Source organism: Ursus americanus, chromosome 30, assembly GCF_024610735.1.
Source record: "Ursus americanus isolate L20-20 chromosome 30, mUrsAme1.1.p, whole genome shotgun sequence".
Taxonomy (NCBI): domain Eukaryota; kingdom Metazoa; phylum Chordata; class Mammalia; order Carnivora; family Ursidae; genus Ursus; species Ursus americanus.
The window spans coordinates 14,870,703-14,883,205 of NC_142156.1; the positions used below are offsets into that span (position 1 = coordinate 14,870,703).

The 12,503-nt window shown below is 59.5% G+C and overlaps 1 protein-coding gene across 2 annotated transcripts in view; it reads left to right on the plus strand.

Annotated features, from left to right (window-relative positions):
- RBM19 (RNA binding motif protein 19) overlaps nucleotides 1–12,503 on the plus strand; it is a 136,937-nt gene that overhangs the window by 90,968 nt on the left and 33,466 nt on the right. For both annotated transcript variants that reach the window (XM_045776190.2, XM_045776199.2), the window contains exon 23: nucleotides 8,291–8,411. In XM_045776190.2, the coding sequence (XP_045632146.2) occupies nucleotides 8,291–8,411 (121 nt within the window). The remainder of the gene's footprint in view (nucleotides 1–8,290; nucleotides 8,412–12,503) is intronic.

Here is a 12,503-nt window from a genome sequence, read left to right on the forward strand (position 1 = left end):
GGAAACCAGAATATTAATTTTTTTTCCCATGCATGCGCCTTTAATTCTTCCCGTCCCGAGCCCGCCGCGCCTTTGTACTTTTGCAGTTGCAGCTGTTTTTATTTGCCGCCGCTGCTGTTGTTTTAAAAGGTCTATTTTCACATGGAATGTTATCCAATTAGCAGAGCAATGTGTTGGCTTAAATAAACACTTGGGGGGAGCCGGCAGCAGGGAGACGTGATGGCGGCTGGTGTTGGCAGGCAGAGCTGTTCTCGCCGTGGTAAACAACCGCCGCTTTAATTGTGGGGTCGCACCAGTTAATGTGTCCCTTCCCATTTCTCCCTTCGGCACCATGCCGGGGGAGGGGGTGGGGAGTGGACACACGGCCCCCACCCCTGGCCCCAGGGTTGGGGTGCTGCTGACAGTTTCGTCGGGGGCCACCATCGGGCCCGGCTACACCCATGCTGTCACCTTGCAGACTTTGCCGAAACCAGCCCCGTGGTGGAGAGGGTGGACCCTGAGGGAGCCAGGCGGGGCATCTGGACGCAGGGACAGCCACTCAGGGCTGGGTGCCCGGTGCGGCCCGCGCGGGGCTGAGCCGTCTTGCCTGCCCTGTAAACAACGATCACCATCCGATTATCAGTGGTGTGCGCTCAACACATGTTTGCTTAATTGAGTGTAAGAAGGGAGTAGAGCACAGTCTCTGTGGGGCCTGTGGGAGCGCAACGGGGTCCGAAGGGGCCATCGCCCCATGGAAATGAGGAGGCCATGGACACACACAACGGGCTTCGTATCCCCGAACGCCAGGTTTCTCATCCATCCCCCCCGTCAGAAGTAATACTGCCCCCGAGGCAACTGTGAAGAGGAAGGGCCAGGCCCAGGCCATGGCACAGGGCACCGCAGAAGGGGCAGCAGCTGAGTGGGCCGGGCCCCAGGGGTCAGGGCTGCTGCCCGGCTCTCGGATGTTCTTCGTCTCCAGACATGTTAACTTGAAGCCAACTCGGGAATGGGGGTTTGGTCCCCACTCTTCTGTTCAGGCAAGAGTGTTAGGTGCAGACATTCATGCCCGTGTCTCATTCGCAGGGTTTTGCCTTGTTCCCATCGTTAGAGCCCAGGCATAAGAGGAAGTTGTTGGAATCCTGAGCCTTGCATTTCAAGGCGGGGATTCAGGTTCAGCCAACACACTTACGGGCTGAGAAGCCAGGGTCAGGACAAGCCCCTCTCAGACTAGCAAGGTTGTGACCTTCATCTCCGGGGGATAAGCAGCACCGTGAGGTACCCCTCTGCTCACCCCGACCCTCCCTCTGGGCCTCTGCCCCCCGGGGGAAGGGCAGCTTCCAGAGTCCTCACTCCAGATTCACCAGGCAGTCCGTCCACATAACCCAGGAAAGCCGACCAGCCCAGCCCGAGAAAGACAGGCAACTTCCTTGCCACCAGGAGCACTACTGGTAGCCTTTTAAGAGCCGTACTACCAACGGCAACAACGGGGACCGGGGTTCAGGCCCTTACCGTGTGCCAGGCACTGGGGTAAATGAATCGTTGCCGTCTTCCTTATTCTTCCCGGCAGCTGCAGGAGGTCAGAGTGCCCCCACTTTGCAGCGGAGAAAATGGAGACCCAGAGAAGTGCCTCCTCGGATCACAAAGCCGGAAGGCAGCAGGGCCACGCTGCGGGCCCCACTTGGAGCCCAAGGCCATTAGCAGGCCGCGCTGCCTCTTTGGCCGCTTCTGACTGCCGATGACCTGGCATTGGTTGTCTTCTCCCGGTGGTTCCTTTATCTCTGCAGAGGTCACAGGTGGTGCCTCACCTCTGTGTCCCCCACCGTGGTGTTGGCTCACGGTGGGTCCTCCAGGGAGGCGGAGTTGAATTGGATGGAGCTGTGTGGATAAACGCAGGGGAGGCAGGAGACACATCTGTTTCTCCGAGACACGCAGTTGCCGCAGCCTGGAACCAAGGCCCCAGCCGTCTCTCTGAGAAACTTGCCCTCAGCTCCCCGCTATCCTCACTTGCAATGGACTAAGGTGCTGAGTGGGGTCCCTCAGTCCCATGCCAGGAGCCCCACTCATCCCAGGGACCAGCTCCCGCCTGCTGGCAGGAGGCACTGAGAGCTTGCTTCCAGCACTGTGGGCACCGTAAGGCAGGGACGAGAAGATTCTGCCCCTCAGAGCTCGGGGTGCTGCCCAGAGAAACAGAACATGCGGGGCTGGCAGACCCTCCTCCCAGAAGCATGAGCCCCACGTTTTTCAGCCACCTCCGTAGAGAGAAGGAGCCAGGCCCCCAACGGTCCCAGCCAGGGCCTGGTGCTCACGTCCCCGTCAATCCACCCCGTGCTCCTGGACACACGTGGCCATTCTTGGCCGTCTTAGGTCACACTTGCTCCGGGCACTGGGGGCACAGATGGCCGGGCTCAGGTGGATTTGACGTCTGCGGAGGGATGGAGCCCTCCCACTCTGCAAGACACAGAGCAGAAGGGGCCAAGAAGGGCCTGGACTTGTAAAGACAGGAGTCCTGTCCTCAGGCCTGGGCCAGCAGCCACAGCCCATGGGATGGGAGTCCTGCCAAGGGCATCGAGTGGACTTTTGTTGCCGGGAGGAGGAGGTCTGTCTCCAGGGAGAGCTGCAGAAAGGTCAGGCCAGTGCTGCACTGGCAGCCTTCCAGTGCCTTCCCTGTTCCGGAAAGATGGCTGCCAGGCCTGGTCACAGTCTAGCCGGTGGCTGTCATTCCCCCTCTACCTTCGTAGATTTCCTTGTGGGGTTGGGGGAGGGGGGTATTGCAGAAGAGGCAGCTGGAGGCTAGGGCTCTCGGTGCCTGCGGCTGGTGGCTCAGGTCAGAGGAGATCAAAGGGGTGTGATTCTAGGACAGCCGAGTCAGGGAACCAGACGATGGTGGTAGCTAGCCTGCACTCCAGCCAGACCTGCCCGAGCTGGCCTTAGTACGCCTCAGTTCTCTGAGTGGGACCAGGCCCTGAGACCTGCTGTCCAAAGTGAGAAGTCCGTCTGCCCCAGGTCAAGGCAGGGGACTTTGGGCAGCCATCTGGGTCAGCACACAGTCTACTCCCTGATGATCCGAGAAGGATTTATGGAGGAGGAAGTAGGGCTCAGGGACTTGCTAGGGATGCTGATGCCCGCAGGGGCCAGAGACAGTGGGAGCTGTCCTAGAGGGGCCCCGGCAGGAGCGCCAGTCCTGAAGGGAGAGAGCAGGGAGAGAAATAACCCCACCCCTTTCCTCCCTTCCTCCAGTACTATGGCCCCTCCCGTTTGCTCACCCTAAACAGAAACCAGAGGGCAAGAGCCCTGGTTATACAGTCCGTGGGAGTTGGCTGTGAAAGCCGGGAAAATGGTCCAGAGAGGAGCAGGAATAGCCAACACTGGCCTATCGGATGATGACAGGAAGTGGTTCCAGAGAGAAGGGGCTCCCCTCTTCTATGGCCTTCTCCTGGCCAAATGAATGCACTCCTAGAGTTCCACCTGGATCTTTGGGCTTCTGCAGTGACCCGAGTGAGTGGTCTGGTGGTGTACCGAGTCCTGGTGGCTTGCGCACCTGTTCCTGTCCCCCAGGGTCCCAAAGTCATTCCTGTTGGGAGCAGATCTTCTTCCCCTCCTCCTTGCCAGACACAAGACCGTGTACATACCAGGTCCTGTCCTAATCGAAAGGCAGAGCGTCCCATGCATATGGGCAGCCGAAGACACGAGCTCCTTGTTCCTCTGTCCCCTGTGCTCTGTATCGTAGAGGTGTGGGGGGACCGCAACAGGATATTTAAGCCAGTCCTCCATCTCTGGCCAGGACCGACTTGATGTCCCTTCCAGTCTGCAGACCCTCGGTGAAGGAGGCCCCATAGTTGGCCGCACGAATACAGCAGCCCCACCCCCACCCCCTTATCACGTGGTTTGTTACCCAGACTCAGCCGTGGTCCAGAAGCAGGTGACCCTCCTCCGGAGAAGGTCAGTGTAGCCTCACACGACGTCAGATGCCCACGTCATGCACCTCCCTCACTCCGTCTCATCACGCAGGCATGTTATCCTCTCATGCCACCCGAAGAAGGGGGATTTCTGTACAGGAGCGTACTTTGAGTGAGACCACGTTTACATAACCGTTATTACAGTTTATCGGACGATTGTTCTAGTTTATTATTAGTTATTGCTGTTCGGTTTCTTACTGTGGTTAATTTATAGGCAAAACTGTACCATAGGTACGTTCGTATAGGAAAACTGCAGTTCGTGTGGGTTCTGTACCGTCTGTGGGTGCGGGTGTCCACTGCCGTCCTGGACGTATCCCCCGCAGATGAGGGGAGCGGCCATGTTCCCTGGGCGCACTGTGTCCCAAGCGCTGCTTGGGCAGCAAGGAGAGAGGCCTTCCCTTCCAGGTTCAAGGCTGAGCCCAGGAGGTCGGCCCGCAAGCAGGTGTCCATGGGGCCGGTGCTGGGCTGGAGGCCACGCGGGCAGGGCGCAGGGAGGGCGCCCGGCTGTCGTCTGTGTGAGGAGAGCATGGTGTCCCCCTGGGCCACCAGCAGGTCGGCTGTGAGGAGGGAGCTCTTCCAAGGCCAGAGCAGATTATAAAGGCCCAGGGATGGAACGTACAGGGTCTGAAAGGAAAAGCTAGAAGGAAGTTGACGTGCGTGGAGACCTTGGCCGGTGCCTGTATTCCTTTCATTGAAATGGGAGAATGATGTCTGTTCTCATGAGTACGTTGGGATCATAGGCGTAGAGTTCCAGCCCAGGAGATCCATAACCCGTGGGAAGAAGAAGGCCCTTGCGTTCCAAGGGAAGAAAACGGGCAGCAGAAGCAGGATTTGGAGAGAAGCACCAGGCCAGGAACGTCTGACTCCCCACTTTTTCTGAGACACCCTCATCGCACTGACCCCAGGCACCCCCAGGTGAACGAGGCCCTGAGAGCTGATTTGGCAGAGGGGTGCCTGCGGCTGATGTTCAGAACTCTCGGGAGGAAGGTGGCGGGTCTCAGCAGGCACAGAGGCCAGGGAGGAAGCTGCTGGCGGGCCCCAGGCCAGAGAGGCCGGGGCTGCACGTTCCCCTCTGCTGTGCCTGGAACCTTCCGTGTCTTCTGCACTAGCCTGAAAGCCCCTCGAGGCCTGGGCTGTGTCCTCCTGCTCACCCACCCCCCTGCCTCCTAGGATCCCCCAAATATAACAAGCTCTCATTAGGCTCTTTTGGTGAAATATGACTGCTGGATTGTCCAAGGCCACTTTCAGCCTTGGGTCACTGTCCCTGCTGCCTGAGACAGTTTGAGGCCACTGCATGGCACCTAGCAAGGCAGCGGGCACTCGGGAAAGCGACCTGGTCTCCTGCGAACTGGAGGGGACTGGGGCGAGGGAAGCTCGTCCTGCTATTTTGGGAGAACCATGCTCTGTGCCCCCAGAGCCGAATGCACAAGAGCTTTTGTGTCCCACCAAATACTGTTCCTGCTCTTCGGTGCCATCAGGGGAGCAGAGGGCATCCATAATAATAATAATAACCACCACCAGCGGTGCTCCTCCTGTCCATTCGCTGCTGCCCCTCAAGGACTCGGGTCCCAGAGAGGTTAAGCAGCCTGCCCCAGCTCACGTAGCTTATTAGTGGTACAGCGGGGATGGGAACCAAAGCAGCCCAGGCCCAGAGCCCCCAGTCTCAATGGTTGGGCCATCTTCACCTCTGGAGGTGCAAAGCCCTTCCAAAGAAGAGATGAGGATTTGGAAGGGTTGCCGTCAGAGGGAGGCGAGGAGAGGGGGTTTTAGCAACTCTGCAGTGAGCAGAGCCCTCTCCAAGCTTGGTGGGGCCCAGCAGTGGAGACTGGGGTTCCAGGGGTCGGAAGGAAACGCCAGTCTGAAGGCTGCACACAGAGGGAGGCTGGGGTCGGGGCGCTTCGCCCGGGCCCACCTCCCAGGCCCCCTCCCTCACTTCTCTCTTCTCCCCAGATGCAGCCTCGTGGGCGCCCCTGCCCGCCTGCATCCCTGGGACCGCAGCTCCTCGGGGACCCAGGCGCCGGGGCAGAATACCCACCCCGCCAGACTCCCGACTGACTTCTCTCTCCCATCTTCGAACCCCCGCTCCCCCAGTCAGGCTGTTTCCCTGCCGTGCCAGCTGAGAACGCGTGTGTTTTAAAGCTCTGAATGGGCCATTTCGGCTCGGAGTCCAGATGCATTTTTATATCCGCATGGAAAAAATGCAGAGGCTCTGCTGGCAGTCAGAAAGAGTTTTTAAATTAAAGTCAAAAGGGGGGGGGGGAGAAAAAGTTTCCTGCACCTGGCCCTTGCCAGAAAAGCGCGACTGAGAACAAAGCATTTCTGTACTTTGACCACATGTCTCGTTTTAAAAAGATGCATGTCCCAGCCACCTCCCATCAGTGCTTTTCAGATTCGGTGGTTTATGGACGATCAATTGTGGACTATCCCCCCCCGCCCTCGCCGGGGCTTGTTACGTGTTAATCCCACAATTAGCTCCATTTTATAGATGAGGAGAGCGAGGCTCCCAGTGGGGCACCTGACTTACCCAGGGTCACCTCCGCGGCCGTAACAAAGTGCTACAGGCTGGGTGCCTGAAACCAACAGAAACTGATTATCTCACAGCTCTCAAGGCTAGAAGTCCAAGGTCAAGGGGGCGGGAGTTGTTGGGTTCCTTTCAAGGGAAGTCTGGTCCCTGCCTCTCTCCCAGCTCCCGGTGACAGCGGCATTCCTCAGCCTCTGTCTCCATGGGGCACCCGCCCTGCATCTCTGTCTCTTACAAGGCCGCAGTCACAGTGGGTTAGGGGGTCCGCCTTCTCCAGGACGCCCTCACCTTCATTTGACTACACCTGCAAGGACCTGTTTCCAACTAGGGTCACACCCCGAGGTAGCAGGGGTGTGGATTCCAACATCCATTTTTGGGGGGAACACGGTTGAGCCCGTGACAGTCACGCTGCCTCCTCACAGCATGGGGGAAGCAAGAGGGACGGGCCCCGCCGCCCCTCCTCTCATACCGTGTGGTGCTGACTGCAGCCCAGAAGCACGGACGACGACGCCACCCTTAGCCCCCGTTGCTTCCAGTGCTCACGAGCCCCCCGGGGCTAGCCCTGTCCCCACCCACAGCCGACCCGAGGCCTCTGTGCTGAGAGACAGAAACCACAGATGTGATAAGTGTGCAGTAACAGCACAACCAGGACGAGAGCTAGCATCTGTTGGCGCTTGCTGTATACCCCCACACCGTTGGAGGCACCTTCCACGTTAACTCCTTCTCATCTCCCGTGGAACCCTTAGCTGGGAGTACCATTAACGTTCCCATTTCATAGACCAGGAAACTGAGGCCAGAGAGATTCATTAACTTGCCGAGGTCTCGAAGTGAGGAGGTACAGGACCTGCCCTGCCCAGGCACGGTGGCTCGGGAGTCTAAGCGCGTGGCCTCTGTGTGCCAAAGGAGAGCTGTAGGGAGAGCCCCTGGGCAGTGCCACTTAGCCTGGGCCCTAGCCGCGTTTCAGAGCGAACTCACCCATCCCGTACGGTTCCATTCATCTGAAATGTCCAGAACAGGCAAATCCAAAGAGACGGACTAGTGTTTGCGGGGGGGGCCGGGGGAGGGTGTGGCGTGCTCCGTCCTGAGTGTGGGGTTTCTTCCGGGAGGAGGAGGATGAAGTATTCTGAACTTGACGCGGTGATGGCCGCACAACTCTGAATATCTTGAAAACCACTGAACTGTGTACTTCAAATGGGTGACTCGCACGATGTGTGTCTTGTATCTCAGTAAAGTGACACCAAACACCAGAGATGGGGGAGGCAGAACTCGGAGGCCAGGAGCAGCGAAGAGCAGGAAGACAGAGCTGCGGAGGGAGCCAGCGCCTAGGGTTGGGGGGGGGGGCCTTCCGGAGGCTGAAGGTGGCCTGGCCTCAGGCAGCAGAGAGAGGTGGGGGACGGACTCCTCGGGGCTAGCGAAGGACAAAGCCACCAGGCAAAAGCGAGGGGCCTATGTGGCTGTCACCATGGCTAGACAGGGCTCGGCTTTCTCACGTGGCGTGGCCCCCGATGGCCCAGTGGGAGGCGAGCCGGTTCATGGGGTGGCCCTCCCCAGACAGGACACAGCACGGGGAAGAAGCCGGCCGCTGGCCCGGGCACCAATTACAGGCAGATATATTGACGGCATGGTCACTTGCAGCTCTCTCCCTGGGAACGTAACCCGCTAATTGAATAAAGTGCCCGACAGCTCCCACACCCTCGCCAGAGAGCAGGTGTCACAAGGGCCAGAACCTGGCCTTTGAGCTTGAGGTGCTGGCAGGCGGGAGGGGGACAGGATGCAGTGTCTGCGGTAGGTCTCCACTAGCTCGCAGTTTCATTTCCTGCCCTTCCGCCCCCAGAGAGCCTTCCAGGCGCTGTGTCACAGCACCCACCTGTACGGCCGGAGACTGGTCCTGGAGTGGGCCGACTCGGAGGTGAGCCTGCAGGCCCTGCGGCGGAAGACAGCTGAGCGCTTCCACGGTAAGTGTGCGGGGCTCTGAGAGCACTGTCCTTGCGGCGATGGGCTGCGTGGGGCAAGATCCCTGTCTCCCTGCGCGTGCTGGGTACCCTCCCTCTGCCCCCCAGATGTGCTGTCTGCCCTCCTCTCCCTGCTTCACACCAAGAGGCTGATCTGTGTGGACGGCACCCGTAGCCTCCATGCCCTATGGCTTCCAGCTGGGTCAGGTCATTGGGAGGCCTGGTGGAAACTGGGGGGAGGAGAAGACTGGGGTCATGGGGTTTATTCCCTCCCCATCCCACCTCTACCCCCGCCTTCCGTCCTGCTAGGTGGCTGGCTGGCTGGCACTGCCACCCAAGGCCACAGCTCAGTCTAGTTGCCCTCTCTACCCAGCACTTTCTATCCAGGTCCCTGTGGCCAGCCTCGTGGTTCGCTCATGTTGAAACCCCTGCCCTCTGCCACCTCTTTGGTTACCCTCCTCGGTTACTCAGTTTGGGGGCCATCTACTCCCTGCCGGGGGCCTGATGGTCCCAGAACCTGACTTCACCTCTTACACACTTTGGGGGCATCACGCGGCCTCACCGATGATTCAGTCCATCCCCAGAAAATACTCAGTGAGCACCTGCTCTGTTGGGCGACGGGTTTGAGTGGAAGAGGCCGGGTACATGACTGGAGCAGGTGGTCTAGAAAGGCCTCCCTGCAGAGGTGACATTTGTGCCCACGAAAGAGCTGCCTGAGCAGTGGGGACCTTGAGCTTGGCACCTAGAGAAGCAGGGAGGCCAGCGTGGCTGGAACAGATAAAGTGGAGAGAGTGGGGGGCTGGCTCACAAGGGGCCTCGTCCTGCCCAGCAAGTTGCTGGGAATCAGGCAGAAGGGATAAAGGAAAGCCCCAAGGACACTGGGCCACACTGGGCCACACCAGGCATGTGGAAGGTGTGGCAGGTGCCCCCGACGGTCCCTCACAGAGTGCACCCCCGCACTCGGGATAGCAAGGGACCTTTGAACTTGAATCCCATCTCCACGCCTCTCCCACGCGTCTCAGAAGTGCATTCAAGGCCAGGCAGTGAAGGGGCAGCTGCTAGCCTCCTATCCACTTAGGATCCCATTGGCTTAGTGACGGGTGCCCAGGAAGTAGCCTCACCCAGCTGGGAATGCGCCTCTTCCTCCCCGCTGCCTGGGAAAGCCGGGCTTGGTGAAGGGGCTCCGTGCTCTCCCCCATGGCATCAGCCACGGCCACTCTGAGGCAGTGTGCCACCCTCCACCCAGGAGTCCCAGGGACAACTGGAGGGGTCATGGCTCTCGGGGGCTTTCCTGGGTAGACCAGTTACCCAAGTGCCTGCCACTGCTCCCCTCACCCACCCCCACTGGGCAACGGGGAGCCAACAGTGTCCCCTGGGGGCAGAGTGGGGTTGTTGGCTACAGAGCCCACCCTTCTCCCACTCTTCGTGTAGGGATGGAGCCTGGAGCCAGGACGTGATCATTTACGGTCCCAGCTAGTGACACTCGGGTTCCCCAGCCATGCGGCAGCTTGGGGGGACACGCAGAGAAGGCGGCCCTCACGGGGAGGGAGTTTTCCAGTGGGGCCTCTCTGGTCTTGCTCCGGGCTAGCAAGCAGGGCTTCCCAGCAGTGTCTCGGGGGTGCAAGAGTGCACCCCCCTCAGGTGTGCTACCATCTCCGGAGATAGGATGAAAGCCTCTCACAGTCGCTCAGCCTGCCAGACCCTTCAGAATACACCCTCGCCCTGCCCACTCCAGGGGCTTTTCCCAGCCTCGTCCCACCAAACCTCCCCAAAGGCCACGCGGTGTTCTGTGTCTTCCCATGTGTTCTTCCCTCTGCTCAGAATGCTCGGCCTGCCCATTTCTTTAAGCAGGCACTGCCTGTGCAGCCATTAAGGCCCAGCTCAAATGACGCCTCCCCCAGCAAGCCTTCCCTGCCTCTGCCCCCCTCCTGGGGTATCAGTAACGGCTCCATCCTCTGCTCTCCCACCTCCTTTCCTATACTTCTCTGGTGGGTCACCATATATTCCTTTATGGTTTTATCCTCCCTGGACTGATGCCTTTCCCGACATGGAGACTGTGTCCTTGGGTTCCTCTTTGGGCCCCCCGTGCCTGGCACAGCGTCCGGCACAGGGCGGGCCCCCCGTCTCAGGCTGGGGAGGATACCGGCAAAGGCGCACAAGAAACCAGAGAAATGAGGACTGAGTACACAGTCCCAGGCTTACAACTCAATAAGTCCCCAAATCCTGACGTGTAGAAAGGGAACCTGTCCTTATCGACAGCCATTGACAGGCCCGAATGCCCCCATCGGCGAATGTTTGTGTAAGGGACGCTGCCCGCTCGTCCGCACCGCCCGCCCCCAGAGCCGGCGGCCTGCAGGCTCAGCAGTTCTGTCCTGCGTCGGTGAGAAGCCCCCTTCAATAAATTGAGTTCCAAAGACAGCATTACTGCCTCACCACCGCGAAAGACGCGGCCAGGAGCGTTTGTGCGGGATCGGCCGCCTCCGAGTATCCGCGGCTGGCCGAGGCCCAGACGGGGCAGCCACAGTCATAGGAGTCACGGAGACAGTGGCTTGGTTGCACACGTCTTCCCGCGAACACCCCAGCAGCCCTGCGACGTGGGCATGTGAGCCCCAGTTTTTGGTTTTTGGTTTTGTTTTTTTAATTTTAAGATTTTACTTATTTGAGAGTGAGCGAGAGAGCGTGAGCGGGGGGAGGGGCAGAAGGAGAAGCTAAGACTCCCTGCTGAGCAGGGAGCCCGATGCAGGACTCGATCCCAGGACCCTGGGATCATGACCTAAGCCGAAGGCAGACGCTTCATCACCTGAGCCACCCAGGTGCCCTTGATCAGCCCCATTTTTCGGATGGGAAAACTGAGACCCATCAAGCATTGAAGTGACACGTGACAGCTAGTGTTACTAAGGACTCGCTCTGCGCCAGGGCCCGTTCTTAGCATATGACCTGCACCGTCTCAGCCTCAGGGCTGCAGTAGCAGCTCCAGGCCCTGCTGTCTCCGTTCTGTAGACGAACCGAGGCACTGGCCATGGTCACGGAGCTGGAGAGTGGCAGATCCGAACTCCAGGCCAGCCCTAGAGCCTCCCACCCCACCCCGTCGCCCTGTACTGCATGGCACTAGCAAATGCCATTTTCCAGACGTTTGGGGCCTTTGTTAGACCTGGGGTGTGTGAGTGTGTTTCCTTCATGGCTTCCTTCATCCTGACTCATCCAGACCCTGAATGTAGACTCTGCTGGGTCCCTCCCAGGAATGATGGAAAATGTCAGATGGCCCTTTGGAATTGTGTCCTCCTAGAAGGCCCTGCAGGGTGTGTGTTACCGCGTCCCCGCCTACGATAAGCTCAAGTGCAAGGTGGGATGAGGGCCTCGATGTCAGTTTTGAGGGTCAGCCCAGCTCTGTGTTTGGACTCCCTTTGAGTCCCCCCTCGAGGAACATTGCCGTCTCGGGTTCTGGAAGGGGTCATGAGCTCTGAGCTAACTGAGTGTGTGGAAGTGAATGCTACCAGACCCTCCCTGCACCAAGGAGAGATGGGCAAGGTCCTACCAGGGAACAGAATTTACCCCAGGGGTTGGCAGGAAGAGCCTGTAATGCGGAGGTGAGGGCAGGGGCCAGAGGTGAGCAGGAGTGAAGAACAGCCCCCCCCCAGCCCCCGCCCCATCCCCAGCACCTGTAGGGGCAGGTGGGGAGGAAGTGATGTCCCTGCGGTCCATCGAGAGCAGGGCCTGCAGACATCTACTCGATCCCCTAGTGGAGAGGGCCACAGCCAATGCCAGAGAACTCCCCAAAGCAGGTGGGGAGCTGGGGGAGAAATGGCTGCAGCTCCCTCTCCTCCCACCTCTGCTCCCCTCTGGGTCTCTCCTTGGTCCATTGCATCTGTAAGCCAGAGGGCCAGGTCCCCCAGGGACACCTGCCGGGGGACAGCAGGACAGAGGATGGATCTGATGGCATTGGAGAATATCCAGCCCATGTGGTGCCCATGAGCAGCAGGGGTGTGGCCGGAGCGGGGGGAGCCGGCCGTCTTTGCTGAGGGGAGGCCTCCCGTCTGGAAGGGTCTCTCAGACGCACACCCGCGTGTCCAACCTCCACACCGGCCTCACCTGTCT